Source organism: Tasmannia lanceolata, unplaced genomic scaffold, assembly GCF_043159265.1.
Source record: "Tasmannia lanceolata isolate RefF3 unplaced genomic scaffold, GAP_Taslan_0.1 ptg000002l, whole genome shotgun sequence".
NCBI lineage: Eukaryota > Viridiplantae > Streptophyta > Magnoliopsida > Canellales > Winteraceae > Tasmannia > Tasmannia lanceolata.
In genome coordinates this window covers 16,704,766-16,728,100 of record NW_027518679.1, presented here as the reverse complement: position 1 = coordinate 16,728,100, position 23,335 = coordinate 16,704,766, and the positions used below count along the sequence as shown (strand labels likewise).

Sequence of the window (23,335 nt, the reverse complement as noted above, 5' to 3'; positions counted from 1 at the left end):
TGTAATCCTATTTTACATGTATTCTGTTATTATTTTTTTTCAAGTTCCATCCTATTTTACATGTATTCTGTTATTATTTTTTTCAAGTTCCCTGTTTTTCATTTCCAACTCTATACACTTTATTTTTTTCCTACTTGTTTTCCGGGTAATATCTTACAAGAAGCCTTAATTTTTGGAAATATCCTGATAAATTCTTGAGATAAGGTTACTGATAATGACATTTTTCACTATGCACAGAACCATATTTTTCACTGTAAAGTTTTTGAGTAAGGTACATATTTAACTGTTTCAGTGTTTTGGGATTGTATCACAATCATTGGTATTCTTGTGACCAAGGTTTGAAATTTCGTTTTCAGTTTTGGCCTCAGCTGAAACTGAAATTTCGGTGGAAAATTTCGGTAATTTCGATGTAAATCTGAAAATTTCGGCCAAAATTTTTAAAATTTTCCTATAAATTTTTGTAATTTCGGCCGAAATTTAAAACCATGCTTGTTCACTGTGTTGGCCAGTTATCATTTTTTTGTTGCTTTTCCAGGCTTATGTAACAGTTGCAGGGGCTGTGATTAGAAACTTCTCTCCTGCATTCGGAAAACTGATGTCCAAGGAGCAACAATTGGAAGGGGAATATAGACAGCTCCATTCACGGTTAAGGACCCATGCAGAAAGTGTGGCATTTTATGGTGGGGAGAATAGAGAAGCGTCTCATATCCAAAACCAGTTCAAGACTCTTATTAGGCACATGAATCTTGTTCTGCATGACCATTGGTGGTTTGGAATGATTCAAGATTTCCTGTTGAAATACCTTGGTGCTACGTTCGGAGTTGTCCTCATTATTGAGCCCTTTTTTGCGGGCAATCTGAGACCTGATGGTTCGACTCTAGGACGAGCACAGATGTTAAGTAATCTAAGATATCATACAACTGTGATCATATCTTTGTTTCAGTCGATGGGTACTCTATCTATCAGTTCACGACGGCTAAATCGTCTCAGGTTATTTTTTGAACCATTATTGACCTGTCTGTTTATTACATGGAATATTAGTTCCTTATACTTATATGTTTCTCTATTTATTTTAGGGATCTCTTCAAATAATATCATTACAGCTATTTGAGTTGATATATGTGTGTGCGCACGTGCGCGCGCATGCGTGCAGACTTTTACACCTGTTTTGAGATTTCTTTATCAAAACATGTGTCAAATTTCTTTTCCAATTCACCTTAACGAGTGCCATAAGGATACTCGTTAGCAAAACCCATGTATAATATAAGCTGTGAACTGAATTTTTTCATAGGTATTTGAAACTTACCACATCTTTGGTGATAAGTGATAACTATGTTAGTTCCGCAGTTTCAGAAATTGTTTATCTACATAAGCATGGAAACACACAATACAAAGAACTCATACAATTTCTGGAAATGTGAAATTCAGAGTAACCTTCACTAAAGAAATAAGTTTTAATGTCTGACACCTGTCCCATTTAAGAAAATCATTTTCCACGTTTTTCAATTGTTACATAGCAACCTGGAATTTTCTTTTAATTCAGCCTCAAAATGACAATTGTCTATAGATATGGTGCTACATCTAGAGAAGGCGCATGGTTGAGTCGATTTGACTTTTTAATTGTTTATGCTGGGAGGACGACTATTGGTGAAATAGAGAATGTGGATATACAAGTGTTTCTTAAGAGTAGGATTGGCTGTGATGAGGAGCTTTTACTATTTTGTTCTAATGACCCAAAGAAGAGGGATACTTTATGGGCTTGGACCAAAATGGGGTAATCGGTGTTGAGAAATTTCCAATATATTTAAACAAATGATATTTCCATCCCCCTTTCCATAATTTCTACCCCCTTTTGTGCACTTTTTGTTACTTTTCTAAAATGGAAAAATCTTCTTCATTATGATTCTTCCTCTTCTACTTTGTCTTCTTTCTCAGCTCTCCTCTCTTATCTCTCATCTCTCTCTCGCTGTGGTCACCACTAATCAAAACCTTGGATTTACAAATTTTTTGTGATGAAAACCGTTTAGAGAATTGATTTCATATTGCTATTTTCCTACTACTTAGACTGATTATTTAACAGCCATCAAACTATGGGGTTTACGATGGTGGTTTCCATGCGGCGAATTGTACCATGAAGCCAAGGAACAACAAGATATGATCAACTGGTATGGATGGAACTAGGGAGAGTGAGAGGAGGGATTTTCGAGTCGTGGATGACCAGAGGGGCCATAATAAACATTTAAAAATGGTTTCTTTTGCTCAAAGAAATCCCACGACCCGATGATGATTTTAATGGGTATTCAAACGACGACAACCCTAGAAGGATTAGTTGCCAATTCAAAGGGTTAGTGGGGTCTCCCTCAAAGTCAACAAAGATGCCATTTGATGTGGTTGCCAGGCACAATAATACTCCTCAAACTGTAAACATTGAGAATTGTTAAGAGTCCAATTGACGGCAAGAGGATCTGCCAATAATGGGGTTTTGCCCAAGCAGGATTCTTCCCTGGGAGTGGTGAACCTCGATTCCCGGGTTTTCGAATCCGAAACGGGAATCTTCGTGAATCCCCAAAAATTGGGAATCCCGGCTTGGATTCGGTGGAAACCTGATTCCCACTTTTGGGAATCGCAGTTTATGATTCCCCGGAAACCCGATTCCTACTTTGGGAACCTCGTTTTAATGTTATGTGAAACGTGATTTCTCGGCGATTCCCCGGAGATTCCCTGGTGATGCCCAACTCCCCAACGATTCCCCGACAATTCCCCGACGATTCTCCGACGACTCCCCAGTGACTCCCCGACGACTCTCCGGTGACTTCGGCGACTTCACGATTCCCGCTTCCGACCATCCCGGGAACCTTCGATTCCCGCTTTCGATTCCCGCTCTGGTAACCTTGGTTTTGCCATCCATGGGCACTATTGGGGATTGAGTGATAAGTAGGGATAAATCATGGTGCAATGGATCTATGGAGATGACATTTTTTGGTATTTGACTATCTTTAATGAACAATAGATGATTTAGTGGTGAAGAGGGATGTGACACCGCCGCCTTCTAGGTATTTGACATTCTTCAGACAATGATTTATTCTGTGACACCACCGCCTTCTAGGTATTTGACTTTCTTCAGACAGAGTGATTTGTTCTGCACAGTCATTGCCATTTTTAAGAAGTTGTCCGACAGCCAGGTTCGAGATAATGGGTTGTTCTTCAAAATAATGGCCGACCCTTCGACATTTATCCAGTTAGGTATTGAGTGCGTATTGTCAAAAGCTGGTGAAATTGCCTATCGAGGAGACGCTGGTGGTGTCGGGGGTGAGGGTTGCAGGTGCAAAGGCGACAAATGCTCACCTCCAGCCTTGCTCTGCTTCCCTCTAAGCTATAGCGAAGGCCCTTCGAAAAGAAAAACCTTAGAAAAACAAGAGCATAGAAGTGTAGAAAAAATAAGACGATCAAAAGCGCTTCCGAGATGTAAACCTCATAAATATCTTGATATTTATAGTGAAAAGTTTCATTTTTTTAATGGTTATATTTTTCAATTTGTTTTATAAAAACACTCTTATAGTTAAAAGTTTCATAGTGACAGAGAATGAGAAAAATTTAGGATAACAGCCAAAAAGAATTTTTTTCCTAGAAATAGAGACGCTTCACTTTCCAACCATATATCATTGTTCAGTTAATAATAACGAATGTAACCCATGGTTTGTTCTCTCAGCATTTCTCGTGCATGTTTCCATGCAAACTTCTGCTTCCTGCCAGATAGCAACATGATAAGCTAAAACTCTATAATACACCCCATATTCCAAAACAACTCAACAACTCCATAACAGTTCAAAGCAACACCCGAAAATGGATTATATCATTTTTTAATATATTGATGGTAGAAAGAAAATATGATGAGAACAAGAAGATTTCTACTCTGGTTGTTAGATCCTGATGAAATAATCACCTAAAAGTGTTGCATTTTGATTTTGATCAACAATTGCAGAGTAATTGTGAATATTAATCATTTCCCAAAACCTCGACGCCGCTCGCCCTAACCTCAAATTATCTCTAAATATGAGATAATTTTCTTTGTAAAATAGCTTTACATGCATCCCTTAGCTTAACCTAAACGTTAGAACATGTTGAAGCTTAAAATGAACAGAAACTAAGAAAACAGTGATTCTATAAAGTTGCTACTTCACCCTTGTATTTGGGCGTATGCCTCAGACATGGCGCATATGCCCTTATCTTAGATCGACTTGTCACCCCCTTACATTCATTTTATTGTTTGATGATTTATAAATCACACAGTCCTGCTGGTGTTGGGCCGCCCTTTTTTTTTACAGTTCTGCTGGTGTTGGGCCTAGGACAGACCACTCTAACCAATTTTATGAAGTATGAGTCGTATGACTATGAATGGCTCAAGCCACTATCCAGTGACTATCCCAGTACGAACTCATTGCCAGGGGTTTGATGCATGCGTCTCAAAGTACTATATGCCTCAAGGGTACACCTCAAACACTCGTCGTGTGTTTGATGTATTAGGAAGTCACTCAACGTTTTTGTTTGGCTGCCTAGTCACCAGGTATATGACTAGCGATACCCATCCAGAACTAACTGTAGCTAGTCTACAACTTATTTTTTTGCTTGGGCATGCATAATATCGGGTTTTCGTTCTCAGAATTAGGATGCCCTAGGTCTTAACTTTCTATACTGTACCTAAATGTGACCTGCTTTTGCAAGTTGAGGCGCTTAGGATCTTTCACCATAATTTGGATTGATATTTTGCATTGACACCTCTTACACGCACTAACTAATATTATGACATGGCATCGTACCGGACTAACTGAGGTGCTTTTCCTAGTGTTCTTAGTGTAATCTTCACTAACTTTGTTAGACTCATTTATGTGGAGAGGTAGGCTTCTAGGTTTAGGACTTTAGCTAATAACGAATTATTGCCCACTTTCATTCATTCTGTTGTTTGATGATTCAGAAGGCTCATTGATCTCTTTGTTTTAAGTGGTAATGGTTTGTACTATGATTGTCATTGAATAATGACTACAGCTATTCGTGGTCCTACTCCGTAAAATTTTGGCATATGTGGTCTGCTCTGGGCCCAATACCAGCAGATGTTGGTAATCATTTTGGTTGCTTCTTGTCATATTTGGGTTAACTGAAAAGAAATTTATTTCCTTTTTATTTTGGGAAAATCAACAATTATTTAGAAGCATTGCTTATAGTCTGATGAAAATATTGTATATATTTTGAACAACATAATAGCCAAAATTATGTTAAATTTGGTGATTAAAAGGAACTTTTATTTAAATAATTTTATAAGAAATTCCAAGGTCAAAATAAATTTTTAGCTTTGTGTGTGTGTGTGTGTGCGCGCGCGCGTGCGTGCGTTTGTGCGTGTGCACTTATTGAACGTGTTACATTTATATTCTTAGCTGTTAATATTTGTTATAGTTGTCTTTTGTTGCATACTTTCTTCATCATTTTGTTTTTGAGACTTTGACGGGTCTTGAATTTTAATACATGAAGGTATTTAACTTTTCGTCGCAATGATTTGTTGCTTTGTGAACATTTTTTGTCATTCTATTTTTCTGATTGACAGTGGTTATGCCGACCGCATCCATGAATTACTGGTCATATCAAGAGAGCTAAGTGGTGTTCATGAAAAATATTCTATTCAAACTGATGCAAGTAGGAACTATTTTAGTGAAGCAAACTTTATTGAGTTTTCCGGTGTCAAGGTACTTCAATAAATTGATTTTCCTTTGATTTCGATTAGATTTTGAATTTTTTATTACTAACAATCAGAAATGTGTTTCTAGGTAGTTACACCTGTGACAGGTAATGTATTGGTGAAAGATTTGACCCTTAAGGTTGAGCCAGGATCTAATCTGTTGATAACTGGTAATTTTTTGGTCAATAGACTTGATGAAGCCTTCTTTCATTCATTCTTAATGTTTATGTAAGAGCTAAGCTGGCGGCTGTAATGCTACTTTCTATAGTTTTTGATAATTGTAGATTGTGGTTTGAACAATAGAATAGGACCATCTTGAGATATGTTTGTAAAGCAATTAGATTCACTCATTGCTTCCTTTTTCTATATCAAGGTGGCGATACAGTTCTCAGAAATTAGTCTTCTTGAGAGTTCCTAAGAGAATGGGGAAATAGTGGGATTTTATTGGCTTTTGTAGGCTTCCCATAACTCTTAAGATGAGAGCTTAGTTGTTCTTTGTATTTCTTGTTTTGTGAGGGGCAAAATAGTCATCCCATGACCAATAGTAAAATACCCATGCCAACTACCCACAATATTTAATTGGGTAGCAAAAGGATTCCCTTTTTTCCAGTTCCATTTGTATAGCGTTAATTCCATTTTATGGGCTAATGGTATCAGTATTCCCTACATATTGAGTTCCATGGAATTTTCACTTACCTAGACTTGGTTATCTAGAAGTTATATAGAATTGGATCTGGTGTGGATATTGAATAATTGGAGAGAGGGAAAGATAAGTTGTCTGTTGGTTAAATTAGTTCACATACATTTCAACATTACAAATTAGTTGTTTAGAAGAATTACTCTCCTTATAGAAGTGCGAGTACTGAACTAATATATTAGAATTGTTATCATATCGTACTACATGGTTGTTCTTGTCATTTTATCTGTATAGTCATAAATCATGAATTAGTGTCTAGGATTATTTTAGTCAAATTGAAAAACATAGTTGTTACCTAAGAACTTTGGTTGAGTTGGCTCTATTTTTGTGCATTGAAAAACATAAAAGACATGATAGCAAAAGTGTCCATCTAGGCCCCCACTCTTCTATAGAGGCAATTGTCTTGCCCCTTACCAAAGTGTCCAGCTAGGCCCTCACCATGTAACTCAAACATAATGTTCTCTCAAAGAACTAGTCGGAATGCAAAACCTAATTCTTTTGGAGAGTTACCCATCCTAAACCAATTAGTTGTCAACCGCTCCATGCTAAGTTGCTAACGTTGTGCCCATATTGTAGAACAATCCACGCCTTCTGCATCAAGGATTGAAATTTCGGTTTCGGTTTTGAATCCAAAATTTAAGCCAAAATCCGAATTTCAAAATTTCGGACCCGAAATTTAAAACCTTGCTCTGCATATAACTTTACATCATGTTAAAAACCGAATTACTTTGGCAAACATAGAGATCAATAACACGAAGCTTATGCTCAAAGCATTTGCCATTTTATTGTGACATCCTGACTTATGTTGTTATCCTGGGTTCCTGCCTTATGTCAAATGATGAAGGTGAATTCCTAAAGGTAAGCTACCCATCTAGCATTTCGGCTACTCAATTTATGTTTTCCATTAATGTGCTTAAGTTTCTCATTATCTGAAAAATTAAATGAACTCCCGTTGAATCAAATAAGGCATCCAATGGCGAAAAACCTGAACAACGGCATAAAACTCAGCTTCGTATGTAGAGTATCAACAGTAGTGTTGGTCTACTTTCACTGATGAAAGTTATATGACAACCCTCTAGCTCGATATCGCTCCAATTCTCAGGCATCACAATCCAGCTCATTGACCTTTAAAACTTGAGGCTCTGTCATACATGGTTTTAAATTTCCACTGAAATCAACACAAAACGAACAAAATATTTTTGTTTTCATCCCCATCGAAACGCATACCGAAATCAATATGCATACTGAAACCAAAACCTAGGTGTATATATTACATTATTTCAGTTAAAACTTGGAAACATTTTTTTTTTTGATGGGCAAGCTGGGGTTAGGCAGGACCCCGACCAGATATATAACTAAACAGAGAGATATACATGAAGATCAAAAGGCAACCTTGCCAGAACATGGAAGGAAAAGCAAAAGAAAACAGAAGGCTCAAAAGAGCTACAAAAGGACACCAAACACCAATAGAGAAAGAACTAAACTAGACAAACACCTCAAATTTAGGCTAATTTGGTGAGCTTGGATGTTTTCAAAACTTGGAAACATGTTTTAGCTGGAAATTTCAATTGAAATCCTATAAAATCATGAAAAGGTAACATATGGAGATGACAGAAAATTAAAATGAATCTTCAGGAAATGCTAGAAAATTGTTTATTTTATTTAAAATAGGGAAAATTAATTTATTGTACTAAAATGATTAGAAAACAGTAAATTAAATTTAAAAATCATAAAAATCAGAATGGCCAAGAAAATAATATAAATGACACAATGCATATTGTTGTATTGTTACATACCATATTTTATAATATTATAATTTTTTATATTTTATTAGGGATTTGCTAGCGTCCATCGCAGAAGGCATTTCACGGATGGGCTGTTGCTTGTGAGCAGACATACAGGCTCACTTTTCAGCAGATTTTGTCTTCATTCACGAGTTAGCTGCTCTCACATGCAACAGCCCATCCGCGAAATGTCTTTTGCAATGGATGCTAGCACATTCCATTTTATTAAAAGTAAAAAAAATTAACTATTAGAAAAAACAAACAATATCAAGGCATATACACCTTTAGACATCCATTGTCATACATAACATTTATGTTGCATTTTTTACTATTTTATATCTTTGTTATAATTGTTTATAGTATGTTAAAAAATCATTTTGAAAAAGGAAAAATATCTTCCTTTGCTATTTTGTGTTTGTGTAATACTATACCAGCATCTTATATATATAGGCCATTATGCATTTTTTATTTGTGATGGTTTTTCTGTCCGTATTTTTGCTTTTTCTATCACTTCCTAAAGTTTCATTTTAAATGTCCATCATTTGCATACCTTTTTATTTGTTTTTGTGATCTTACGGTATTTTCACCGAAATTTTCATCTAAATCTGGCATGTTTCCATTTCCGTCACGACCAAAACACATACAAAAACCGAAACCTGAAACCTTGTTGTCAGCTTTTCCTTCGTTAACTAAAAGCTCTTCTTCTTTGCCTCTTTTGTCCTCTAAAGTACCACCTCTTAGACAATCAGTGGTCAATGGAACGATGGAATAGAAATTTATGTTGGTCTGCCTATAGAAAGTGGCTAAACCGTGAAAGCTACGGATATATTGAATGCTTGTAGGCATAGGCCATGTAAGGATAGCCTCCACCTTCTCCACCTGAAGTTTTTTTTTATCTTTTTTCTTTTTTCTGTACCACATCCCAGAACGACTACCTGTCAATAAGCCGCACATCTTAAACTTCCTAATGAAGGGCATGTAGATCTGGTTCATCATTCTCATGAACACACCAGTGGCTTTAGATAGCCCACCATTTCGTCGAAGTACACCATATCATGGACAGTCCTATGATTGTATTGCCATGGTCATCCGAAAACCAACTAGTAGGTGTCCAGAGGTGCTACATCACACCATTCTTCATCCTTATAGTATCTACTAATAGAAAATGATGCTAGAAATGCTTAGCAGCTGTTACCTTGTTTCCTTTCTTGAACCATGCAATCTTGTATGGCCTAGGGTGCATCTCTATCTTTTCTTGTTGCATGTAGACCATGATTTTGGATACAATGTTCTCACAATTCCTCCAATCAATAATCATGTTGCACTTTCCATTTGATAGTGCATCGGGAGTGAAAGATGTTCGTATGCAACCAATCTCCCTCTTATGAGGCCTTACAAGAATCACACTCTTTCGGATGACCAATGTCTCACCATAATCACTCCACAGGACTTCATTTGCTGCCTTATTTGGCCCATTGTCATAGATGGAATCACCAACACCTTCCTACTCATCTTTCTCCTCCTCGACATGGTTGACAAATTATCAGTTTGGATAGGTTGATGATATGTAAATATATATATATATATATATATAGAGAGAGAGAGAGAGAGAGAGAGAGAGAGAGAAAACGGTTCCTACACATATGTGTAGATAAGTTATCTACACACTAGTTTAAAATACAGTGGGGGCCACATTATTTGGGTGATCCAAACCATTCATTTTTAAGGCCCTCACATAGATAGGGTGTCCACAAAAAATCAGATCCATAGGATCATCCTAACCATTCGAACTGTGGAGGCAAAAAATGGACTAATTTGTGAAGGTTTAAAGACATCCATTTTACCTCCACAAATCGTAGGGTTGGGATGATCCTATGGATCTGATTTTTTGTAGACACCCTATCTATGTGAGGGCCTTTAAAATGGATGGCTTGGATCACTCAAACAATGTGGACCCCCACTGTATTTTAAGCTAGTGTGTAGAGAACTCTCTACACATATGTGTAGGAACCGTTTTCTCATATATATATATATATATATATATATATATATATATATATTCTTGAATCTAAGGCATTTAAAGTATTGGGTCTCCTTGCTAATTTGGACCTCTACCCTCTTGCACATCTTTAACTGTTGAAGTTGCCTGATTTTCCCTTCCAAATGCTCGAGGATTGGGTGCTCGAACGTCTTGCCCCTATTGTCACTCCTACAATTAACTTGCTTCCCATGATTGGAATTTCTTTTGATGGTAGCCTCTCTTTTATTCCATCATGTCTCTACACTATTTTGCTGCTTTCCTACCTTTGTCGCTAAATTATATGCATTATCAGTTAGAGAGTAACTACATGTATGGGAAAATGCAGTCCGCCTATTTAACATGCCATAATCTGCTCTTCCCTTTATCTCGTCATTCCGGGTTATGAGATGGTGAAGCTCTTTCATGTTGCCATGTACACTTCAATCGACTTGCTCCAAATTTTGCTTTTACTTGTACAAGCGCTATAAATAATTTTCAGCAGAAATTTTTATCATATTCATCTTCTTCAATGATGTGAGGGCTTCCACATATGCTCTCACGTTACTGATGAGCTGTTCACATCATGCCAACACACTTTTTCTCAACTGATGGCCACAATTTTTAGCATTTTATGATCCAACACATCTTTATAATCGAAGACTCATTCCATAATGTTCCACCAATCAATAGCATCCCGAGGATGGTGCCTCCCCACAAAATCAGGGATATCAGAATTCATTTCATAATCTCTAGGGCTTCTTTCCATGAATTGGGCAATCTATTGTTTCCTCACTCTCACCCCACTTAGCACATGGAGCTCATTCAAAGAAAGGGTTAAATTTTTTATCTTCGAATGAGTTGCTGCTATCATTACACTCTTGGATCTCATGGCAACCTTAATGCTGCCTTAGTTGCCTCTAATTCTTTCTCTCTTGCTTCAACAGGAGTGTTTTGATGACCCTCTACCCCGTGCTCTTGTTACATCCATATGAAATTAGTTATATAACTAGGTACCAGCATATTCTAGTCTTGATACCAATTGATGCCGTCTCGAGAAGGATTTTACAGATTACTTTCAGTCCAAGATGACTGATAGTAACAAGCCTAAATAACCCAAATGACATGTATGGGAAAGAAACCACGAGATTATGCACGAAATAATTCATATAAACATCCATAAATAAACCTCAATCTATGGTTTTAATTTTCCACCGAAATTGACACAAAATGATCAAAATGATTCTATTTCCATCATCATCGAAATTGAAACGCATGCCGAAATCAAAATCATAAGTGTATTAGTGGAATGTTATATCAGTATGTGTTATGATTTATAAATTGTATTTATATTAGTTGCATGAGAAATGTGGTTTATGTTTTATGTAAAAGTATTTATATGGATTATGTTTGAAATGTGGTATGTATAACAATATCAGACATGCGCATGCCACTAGGTTTTCAACGTTATTAAACCATTGTGGATGGATGTCTTGCTTATGTGATATTTTTTTAACTATGTATTTGTGCCTATTCTGTCATTTCTTTAAGTTTAATGATAAAATTGTACCTTTTCATCTGTTTCCATACATTTTCGTGATTTTATAGGATTTCCACCGAAATTTCCAACCGAAACCAAAATGTTTATATTTCTGTTGTGACCGAAACGGAAATTTAAACCTTGCCCTCCCACCCCCCATACACACATACACACACACACACACACACCCAACCACCACCACACACGCACTCACCCACACACAGAGCTTACGTAATGTTAGGTGAAAGGACACAATTACCCCTCATTTAAGCCCTCCCACTTTAACACAAACCAACTTCTAACATGTCCAGATAACCTTTTTTTAATGGTTAATATATTCTTTAAAAAAAAAGAGAAAGCCAAGATGGTCAGCACAAAACTGCCAAAATAAAAATGAAACATTGCAACTCAATCCTACCAGGGAGGGGGGATCAAAGATTTCCAACGCATTTTTGTTAACTCCTGAGCGAGTTAACTGGTCTGTCTCTTTGTTCTCCAATCTCGAAACATGCTGAAATTTGACTGCATGTCCCGTTCTATCCACGATTTCTTCAACTGCGTCTGCACATCTCCTAGATTATTTTGATCTCTTGACTAACCAGTTGATGACATTCTTGGAGTCGCCTTCTACTATAACATTATTCATATCCCTAGCCTCCGGCAAACTAATGCCAATTATTATAGATTGGATTTTTGTATTAATGCCACCAATCTGTACTAGCGGGCCCGAGAATGCCCACCTAGAGGTCTCACTATGCTCACGGAGAATCCTGCCAACTCCATCTGGCCTAGGATTCCCTAAGCCTGATCCATAGAAGTTGAGCTTCAAGAAGCCTAGTGGGGGAGGTGACCATCTAGGGGTTATCCTGCTCTGTGGAACTTTGCTAAATCAGTTCTCGTCCCACAATCTTCTAAGCACATTCTCCGTGACACATCTAGAATCTGGCAAGACACTCGCCCCTCAGACAAGAGCCGAAAACATCCGTCCTAGGTAGCTATGGACTCTTTTAGAGACTCCTTTGAACACCCAATTGTTCCTTTCTTTCCAAATTCTCCATACAACCGCCATCAACACTAAGCTGCATAGAACTTGACCCCTTTTAGGCCATGGGGTGAAGAACCAACTCCTGAAAAGATCCTCGATATGAGCTGGTAGAATTCAATTGACCTTGAATATCTGGAGCACATGACCAAATTGCCCAAGTGAGCCTACACTGAATAAACAAGTGATCCATGGTCTCTCCCACCTTCAGCAGAGAGCACAATGGTCCATAATAATCTTCCTCTGGCTTCTTAAATGAACCTCCATTAGAATTTTGTTGAGGCACGCAGGAGAAAGTGTACAAACTTTAGTGGGAGCAAGGGGTCTCCAAGCTCTGCTTGCTTGCGAGACAAAAGCAGCTGGCATCATGCACTGATAGAAAGGGTAAATCGAGAAATTTCCACTTGATTTTTAGACCCACAACCTCTTCTCCTCCCCATTTCTTTTCACGCAAATCGAGTCTAGCAGTTCCATGAGGCTAGCCACACTTTCGTTATACCTATCAAAAAACTTCATGGGAAACCGAACACTCCATCTAATGTCGCGGTCTTCCCTTTGGAGCGAGTCTTTGACTAGGCACCCCCTATCTGATGTCAACAGAAACAGATCAGGGAACTTAGTCTTAAGAGCCACTTTTTGAAAGAGATGTAATCTTGATATAATACAGCTTTGCATTGTTAGGTCCTCTAAATCTCTACCCATTCAACAGGGTCCAATCTCCAAAGTCTTCTCGATATTTTTCCACAGTAACTATTCTCGAGAGCTGAATCCAATCTTCCCCATATCTCCAGATCCATTTTCCTCAAAGTCCCATCTTTATCAACTTCAATCTTCTAATTCCCAGAACCCCTCGTACGATGCTAAATGTAAATTGAAAAGAAGTCTCCCTAAGGTTAGGGGTCACACGAGTCCTTTGGCGGGCCATGGCTGCCGTGCATGCCAATCCTTGGTGGGCCATGGCTCTTACATGCATTATTTTGCTTCAGACATTTTTTTTATATGAAATCTGAACTGCTTATTGTATAACTTTTTCATTTGAAATAATAAATTTTGGTTACTTTGATGGATCTTTTTAAATTGCAATCTGGAACTGTTTGTATCCTAAGAATTTAGAATTCTAATTGACATCTATTACCACATCCACGAGCATGCACATTTTCTGATTCTAGGTATGAGAACTTATCTTTTCTTGTGTTTCTTTCAAAAGGTCCTAATGGAAGTGGCAAAAGCTCACTCTTTCGAGTTCTTGGAGGCCTCTGGCCACTGGTATCTGGCTCGATTGTAAAACCTGGGATTGGTTCTGATCTCAATAAGGAGATTTTCTATGTTCCACAAAGACCATATATGGCTGTTGGAACACTTCATGACCAATTAATTTATCCTCTTACAACAAACGATGAGACAGAGCCACTAACACATAGTGGAATGGTCGAGTCGTTGAAAAATGTAATGTCATCCATTGTACCTCTCTTGTTCGGTCATTTCTTAACCATATTAAGAACCATTAATCTCGCACTCTACAAATCATTGAGTAAACATGCATATTTGTGTTATTTATAGGTTGACCTTGAGTATTTGTTGGAGCGCTATCCACTTGACCAGGAAATAAACTGGGGCGATGAACTATCTCTTGGAGAGCAACAGAGATTGGGGATGGCCAGATTGTTCTATCATAAACCTAAGTTTGCAATTCTTGATGAGTGTACTAGTGCCGTCACAACAGATATGGAGGAACGCTTCTGTGCTAAAGTTCGAGCAATGGGGACTTCGTGTATTACCATATCACATCGCCCTGCGCTTGTTGCATTTCACAACATGGTTTTGTCCTTGGATGGGGAAGGCGAATGGAGTGTTCACCACAAGAGGTTTTATGTAGTTGGTTTTCTGTATTCTTTGTTTCAATTTCTGATGTGAGCTATACCGATATGAATCGTACCTTTTCTGAAAATATTATGGAGGAATCTCCAGTCCCTACTGAAGGAAACTCCTTGGATGGGGATGGCGGATGGAGTGTTCACCACCATGGTTTTAAATTTCAGCCGATGAAATTTCGGGTTTCAGCTGGGACCGAAATTTAAAACCGAAACCGAAATTTAAATTATACGATTTTCACCGAAATTTCCACCGAAATTTCATTTTCGGCTGAGACCGAAACCAAAATTTCAAACCTTGTTCACCACAAGAGGTTGTATTTAGTTGGTTTTTTTATTCTATGTTTCAATTTCTGTTGTGAGCTATAGCCATATGAATTTTACCTTTTAATGAAAAATTAGGGATGAATCTCCAGTCCCTACTGAAGCGGGACCCGATCTCTTCAAGTCACCCAAAACAGTCCGTCAGAGTGATGCAATGGCTGTTCAAAGAGCTTTTGCTTCCAATATAAAGGTCTGAGGGTTTTTCTCATCTTTTCGTATTAGAGGCTACTGGAACTTCTGCATTGTCATTGTTGGACTATCGTCCATTTTTTGGCAGGGCAATGCTTTCTCCAATTCCAAAGCACATTCATATGTACCGAAGGTAATAGCAAAGTCTCCGTCTATGGATCTGAAGATTCCGTTGGCCGTTCTTCCACAATTACAGAATGCTCCAAGGGCATTGTCGTTAAGAGTTGCTGCAATGTTTAAAGTATTGGTAAGCAATACCTATAGTTGTTATTCATGTTTTGGCTTATTTGGAAGGCTGAGTTAGAACATAACATCTGACCACCTCAAAATGGCTGATATTATTTGTTTTGGAAGCTATAGTGCTCAGAATACGATCAGACTACTTCTACAGTTATGCCTCAAAAAAAAGAAGGGAAAAAACGATGTTTAGAACAGTTACATTTGCAGGACCCATTTACTCAAATCTGTACACCATCTCATGCATTTATCTTTGTCTCGTTAATATAGTTGAACATCTCATTTGAATTATTGATCAGGACACACTAGGATAGCCGTAAATATGTGAATAACTTTATCAAAGTCAAACCATGGACAAAGCAAAGATTTTACTGTAAACTTTCAATTCCTCCAATTATTTACGTGGCATACTTCAACGCCATTGATAGGCTTGTAAGTTGTAGCACCCTTACTACTACGTTTGGAATCTAATGATTTTGAATGAAAATCTGTTTACCCATATTTCATCACATGGGCCCTCTCAAGCCTCAATGGCATCTTGGACTAACGCTCTCCAACAGTGTTTAAAAACTCGTCGACTCGACTCGGAACTCGCCCGATTCGACTTCCTTTTACCTTGGCCGCGTTCCGTGTTGCACCGCATCTGCATTCCGCATTTTGCCCTATATGTCAATAAAAACTCCTTTGACTCTCCTGAGTTATGACCGCGTCAAATGCGTTCTTGTCCGCGTCCGCACAGAGTCGACAAAGATGTTTTCTTAGCCACGTTCCGCGTCACATCCGCGTATTTATTCACTGCTCTTCAATGCCACAATGCGTTCATCTTGGAGTGCAAGAGAGTCTTGTATCTTAGCTCTTTGTAGATATCCCATCGTGTACTGAGAAAATGGACGAAGCTGCTGAAATAGTTATATTCATCCCTTATAACATTCAAGATAATATAAGGCCTCTCCATCTTCACACTCTTCAAAAGCACAATGCATCGATGCAGGAGTTCAAGACTTCAAGTCAGGCTTGTATCTTAGCTCTTTGTAGATTTGCCAATGATATTGGGAAAGTGGACAAGCTGGTGAAATCATTCTGTTTCCTTTTTAGCAATAACAAGGAAGAAATTGTTTGAAATCATCCATAATATAAAATAGCAATCGTCCATGATATGCCTACCAATATAGCAATCATCTCTGATAACACCACTTTAGTCTAATATATAATACTTTGCCCATAGTTTGTGTGAACTATTTGCCAAACTAAATGCGTGATAATCTCTTGCTTCCACTGCTCCTCCGTTCTTCGAAATAAGGGTGATAAAAATAGCCTTGATTCCCTTATTGGTGCGTCCTCTCATGATTTTTAAAGTATTGCCACCAATTCCATTTTAAGTTCCCACTTGGAGCATTGTCCCTTTCAATGCTAAAAACAAATCTCTTTCCAACTAACTTTCCTTCTTATTGAAGTTATTTGAAATCCACACCATCTAGATTGGGTTTCCACACTCTCATTACCGAGGTTTTTGAAGAACCTCAAAATGACTTCCTCAACTTTATTTATTGCCTTCAGTAGCCGACTTATATCTTTTATGTGCAGTTCCTTCACCCCCCCTCCGCAGCCACCCACTCACTCACCAAAACAAAAAAAAACAAAACGAACCTGCACGCATACACACACGTGTCTAACTATGCATTCTCAAATTTGAATGGACTTTGGGCACCTGTCCAGCCCCAACTCTAGCACAATTGAGGAGCGATCGGAAAATGATTTCGGTAAAGCATTTGACAAACTTTTAGAAAGTTTTCTTTCCATTATTTAGATATGATGAACCTATCCAACCTACACATCACTAACTTTTGCTGTCTGTTTGCCGATGTAAATGAACTCACCTGATGGAAGATCAATGAGTGTTTTTCTTTTGATAAAATCTTGGAATTTTCTCATTTGAATGTTTGTTATTCTGCTCCTACCATTCTTTCTATGGAGAATGCGTGTTGTAGAGTCTCCCTATGCACCATTCGATGGGCCAACTGCCTGTTATTCCATTAAGTTCAGCCATGATTTCCCCCTACTTTTAGATTATTATGGGCCATGCATCCCAATCAGAACCCAATTAAAGCGATTACCCACTGATGAGAACTTTATCAATACTGTGACCCCTTTTATCACTTCTTGATGTGTTTTTTTTTTTCTTATTCCATATTATAATGATGCCGCCAGCCAAACCAGTTACATGGAGATCAGTCCATCTATACCGTTCCTCCTCGAGCAGGTCCTATGTTACCTACATCCTACGAGCTCACTGTCCCACGCATCTAACCAGCTAGCCTGATTCACCGGTTCCATCGAAAACTCTCATTTGTTGAAGCGGAGCATTGTGGGTTTTATGTGCTGAACGAGAAATGTCTCTTCTTTCATTTCAGTTTATTTACTGATCTCGCCATTAAAAAAACTTAGCACTTGTTTTCTTATTGATTCAAGGGGCGGCGAGCAGCTGATTTATTTATACCATCGTCACAAACTACATTTTGAATTCTGTTACTATTAAAATTTTGATTTTTCTTTTAAAGTATGGCTTCTTCACTTCTCTTTTGTCTTCCTAAGACCCTTGCCTCTGATGTTTCAGGTCCCACTCTTCATTGGAATCTAGATATTGAGCCTCCTTCCCCTTGTTCTCCTTGGCCATCCTTTGTTTCTTTTCCCCTTCATAGTTTATGTATGACGCCAGCTATTTTAACTGCCTTCTACCTTTCCACTCACAAAAATGTCCCCCTGTTTTGCTGTAATTTCTCTTCGCCATGTCTTTTTTCTAGGTTGTTTAAAAGTTCGGTTGCCTGGTTCTCCTTCCTTGCAAATTTAACTCCTAGAACAAACCCCGTCTTCAGAGCATCTAGATTGCCTGAATGACTAGCATTAACCATTTTTATTAGTGCTTCTGTATCCTTCTATATTCACTGCCAAGTTCCTCAGAGGACTTGCTAGAGCTATCCACCAACAATGCGGAAAATTCACCTGCAAGCCGCCACCTATCCATGGGAAGGATGGACATTAACAGGTAACCTGAGAAAAGGAACGAAAGGGAGAAATATGGTCCTCAAGAAAGTCATCAATAGATTAAAATGGGAAGAAAAGCCCTCCTTTCCCTCATTGTCAAATACATCATTTGAAACATCCTCTGATACATTTTTCTTCTCTACTGGAAAAAGAGAACCACAGACACCAAAAAAGAAGAAGTGGAAAGAGATGCACCTTCATCTGCCAGAATTAGGCCACTCCTGCCTATCATAGAATTACTATCTTATTTAAGATTTAATTGATGATCTAGACTATTTCTACCTGGGTATAGTAAGCTATATATTCAGTTGGTTTCTCTTTTGATGTTCCATTCCTTCCCAAATCACTTTGAAGACTTGATTTTTTATACAAAATGGTTTGACATACGATACATTAGTCTTCAGTTAATTTCTCTTACTAAGCAAGAATTAAGAAAGGTAAGTTACCTTGTTTTTGCTTCCTTCTGCAGGTGCCTACACTGCTTGATAAACAGGGTGCACAGTTATTTGCAATTTCATTACTTGTTGTGTCTAGGACATGGATCTCAGATCGGATTGCTTCTTTGAACGGTAAGCTTACAAGTTTATTATCTACTCTAAATGTTACAAATCAAGCAATCCTGACATGTAATTTTATTGAATTTTCATAGGGACTGGCGTAAAGTATGTTTTGGAGCAGGACAAGGCATCCTTTATTCGATTAACTTTCATCAGTGTTGTTCAAAGTGCTGCAAACTCTTTTGTTGCACCTTCACTTAGGCAACTCCTTTTTCTTGAATTTATTTTCCATTAATCCATGCTAGAGTTCTATGGCTAACTTCCGGTCTACCTTTTTGCATTGGTCACTTGATATTACCTGTTTTGATTTCTAGTACCCTGGCATTTGCCAGAGGTATTTTAGACAAGAAGGAACAGGGATAAAGAGATCATACAGTTTCCCAATAGCTATGTTGCATCAGTAATACATTTTTTAATTATAATTTATAAATATACAGTACTCAACTCAACTCAATTAAGCCTCTGTCCCAAACTAGTTGGGGTCGGCTAATGAATCCGTTAGAATTTTTTTAGTAGGTTCAGTAAATATACCGTTTTATTTTCATATAGAAATATAAAAAACTTACTATTAGGATGGATAAAACTTAAAACATGCGGTAATTGTAAGTAATCCGAGACGTGGCCAGCATGGATTCTTCGCCTATTTAGAAGAATCCATGTAACATAGCCCAATGTCCTACCGTGTGTCGATAGGTGTATTTTGCATTATCCCTTAGTTGTTGCATTGGAGGTTGTAGGAATGCTGTATCTAGTTATTGATGTAGGACCGGGAAGGGAAATAGAAGAAAGGGGAGAGAAATAGATGAAAGGGGATAGAATTAGAAGAATAGGGGAAGAAGAGAATAGAAGAAGAATAGAAAAGAAGACGAAGTTAGAGGGAGGAGAAGAAACCTTTAGGGAGGAGAAGCCAATCAATCTTTATTAATCATCAAAGTTCACAATCAAAGTTGTAAAGAGGCCTATAAATAGGCAATTAACAACCTAAAAGATAGGAACCTACTAAAATAAGAATTTCTAAAAATAACACGGAAAATAAAATCCTATAAACTAATAACATGGAAATAAAAATACTAGAAACTAAATAATGCGGAAATAAATCCTAATATCTTCATGAGTTATCTTCACTCAAGGGAAGTGTTTTGGTTTTGCCATTAGATCTCTTATGTTTATTGAAGGTTATAGTTAGACATGCATCCATTTTCATTGCTTTACCTATAAATTTCTTTTTCCCTTTTAATGTGGCATTTTTGGGAGTTAATTTTTTATTTTAATTTGTGTCTGTCACATCTTTAGACATGTATTTCTTCATTACTTATGGTTTCCAAATCCCGTGCCCATGATGCAAACATGATGTATCTTCCCCAATTATACTTGGCTATTTGTTAATGTATTTCTGTTTAATTCCCCATCTTTTGTCAGTCATAGATGGAATCCACTGAATGTTAGGATGTTGTTGAATAACATGTATTAGGGTAGTTTAGTCATTACTTGTAGTCTTAGGGGTTTTACAGTCATTGTACATTGTTGCCCTATTTTATACATCATTTACATGAGGAGCTCCCTAGTGGAGACTCTCCATCTCTCCATTCCTCTTCTTCTTCCTCTCTTTAACCCTAACTCCATTTCTAACATGGTATTAGAGCAAAGATCCTTTGGGAAGGAAGAGGAAGGAGAGTCATCTCACCTCACTCCATTCTCTGTGTTTGTGTTTCCGCACGCCTCTCCTAGATTTCCCTTCTCGTTTTTTTTTTGGGTTGCCGTATTCCCTCGTGCGCAACTCCCTTTCAATAAAATCCTTGTTTCCAAAACCCTACAATTTTTCTCCTCCTAGATTCTCTTTGATTTTCATCTCTCGCAATCGTTTCTTCTGATTTGTCTCCATATTTTAGTGGAAACCCTAAAATCTCCCCACAGTTTCATCTCTCGACATCTCTCTCTAGCAACTCTATCCCGCCGTAAGAGGACCCCTCCAATCCCGCGAGCTTCAAACCTCCAATCCAGCGTGTGTCATCCCTCCGACTCTCTTTGTCTCGCATGCGTGGGCCCACCCACAACCTCTTGTGCTCACCCCTTCCACACCCTCCTTCTTGTTTTTCTGTAAACCCTCCACTAAAGGGGTTTATTCATCTTCAAGAAAAATAGAAAAGAAGCTCCAGATCTGATCTTGTTGAGATTCTTTTGAATCTCAATCCATTCAAAACCCCAAATCTTTCCTTTAGGCATCCCAAAACCCTTTTGCACATCCCTAAACTTCTCCTCTCATTCTCTTTTGGATTCATTTGAGAAGAATCTTCTTCCCAAATCCCTTTTGGCATCCTCCAAAATCCTAGATCTGCTCCCCAAAACCCCAAATCTCAACTCCAAATTCCTTTATTCTTCTCTTTTCTGTATTTTTTGGCCTTTATGGCTTGTGTTTGTGTAGATCTACTCCCAAAATCCTTTTCTGTCCCCAAATCTCAACTCTCAATCTCTTTATTTTCTCTTTTCTATATTTTTTTGGCCTCTATGGCCCTTCTCTTCCTATCCGAGGTACCCACCAAGTGTTTGATGAAATGTGTGAGAGAGGTGTAGTGCCTTGATTGTCTTCTTTTCTTTTCAAGTTGAAGGTTCTCGCCCTTCAACTTGAGAGGGAGTGTTGTTATGTTCTTTTTCTTGTGGTTGTCCTCTTTTGTTGTCTTTTCTTGAGAGGAACTGTTAGTGTTGTCTTGGTGTATCTTCCTTGTTGTCTTCTCTTATCTTGTTATCTCCTGGCTCATGTAGTCTCGCCCGAGGGGGAGTATTGTTGGGGATTCTGTTCTTCGTCTTCTTCATGTTGCCTTTTCCTTGATGTATTTCACCACTCTTCGAGTCTCGGTTTCATTCTTCAGTTGTTTCTTCTCTTCGTGTTCTTGGCGTAGCTTTTACACATTCATCTTATGTTTTCCAGCTTCATGGCTTATCTTCTTCGGGCGATGGTTTCCCATCGTTGGTCGGTTGACAGGCGACGGTGTCCCCGTCGACCTAGCCTCACTGGGTGATGGTTTCCGTAACGACTCGAATCCGTCGAGTCGCTACGAGCAAAAATACATGATAAAAAATCACCAAATATTTTTTTTTAAAGAGATAGAAAGATCCAATTAATTACCAAGGGTATTCAATTACCATTTGATTCCATGTTACTAAAATAACCACATAAACTTCTATTCCATAATTTAAAGTCACTATACAAGGTTCCATCATCATAACTTCTATTTCATAATTTAAAGTCACTATACATGGTTCCATCATCACCAGTAAATTTATTCCATCTATGAAAAATTATTCCAAATAAGCAAATTAAAGACCACGACGAAATGACATGACTTGTCATTTCTAACTACAACTCTCAAACCGTGCGCTCCCCGTAGCCCTAGGCCTCTCATTGGGGAAGGCTCCTTCATCCCCACCAACAAAACCTATAATGTAAATAAGGTTAGAGCAAAGATCATACAACGGCTCAAAACATGCTAATAGGAAACAATGATAGAGTTGAATTTTTGCAATAAAATTTCCTTAAGCAATTGACAGATTAAGACTAACATTTTACAAGACAAATATAATAGAGGTAAATGTGCTTGAGCAATTAGCAATTTAAACTAACTATTTTCGAGACAATTATAAATAGAGGTGATAAGAGATTCAATTAACATTAACAACTAAAATAGTACATATTACTAGAAGTGACACGTGTGACTCGAGTGTCATGAGACGGCTACCCCCAAGGCACTCTTGCTTTTCGCATTTCTTTTCCTTCCTTTTTCATTTTCATTTTCTCACCCACCCGTCTATAGTTAGGGACGTTGTGGTTTTTAGATTACGGAACCCAGATATACTAACGAACCGCTCCGAGGATGGGTCCCCTCAGATGCATCACCAACAAAAGGCCGTATGTGCTCCTCAAGTTGTCTTTGGACTTAATGTAAGAGGCAACAGATCTTGGCGATTCAACATTGAGAAAATTACAGAACAATAGGGATTGAATTGAAATGAAAAATAAAACATACCGGAAGCCATGAATTGGGTTTTTCTTTCTCTCTGAGTTTCTCTTCGCTACACAACCGTCGGTGATGGGAACCGGTTTCTTTCTCTTCAAGCGTGGATTCTCAAAGATTAAAAACGAATTTGTTGTGTGCAAATAGGACCCAAGAGTTCCCTTTTATAAGCGTTTGTGGGAAGAGATGCGACTCCTCATCACGCCCATCCCTCTCCCCAAACCTCTCTTTACGTTCATACCTTTTCACATAAAGTCTTTTCATTAATGACTTTTCACAAAACCAATTAACTAACCA

The 23,335-nt window shown here is 38.0% G+C and overlaps 1 protein-coding gene across 1 annotated transcript in view; it reads left to right on the top strand.

Moving 5' to 3' along the window:
* Nucleotides 1–23,335, top strand: part of LOC143880688 (ABC transporter D family member 1-like) — a 135,078-nt gene that overhangs the window by 44,684 nt on the left and 67,059 nt on the right. The window contains exons 6-14 of the mRNA XM_077383679.1: nt 536–990; nt 5,597–5,735; nt 5,817–5,898; nt 14,016–14,254; nt 14,369–14,673; nt 15,082–15,193; nt 15,281–15,439; nt 18,941–19,040; nt 19,121–19,229. Of these exons, the coding sequence (XP_077239794.1) occupies nt 536–990; nt 5,597–5,735; nt 5,817–5,898; nt 14,016–14,254; nt 14,369–14,673; nt 15,082–15,193; nt 15,281–15,439; nt 18,941–19,040; nt 19,121–19,229 (1,700 nt within the window). The remainder of the gene's footprint in view (nt 1–535; nt 991–5,596; nt 5,736–5,816; nt 5,899–14,015; nt 14,255–14,368; nt 14,674–15,081; nt 15,194–15,280; nt 15,440–18,940; nt 19,041–19,120; nt 19,230–23,335) is intronic.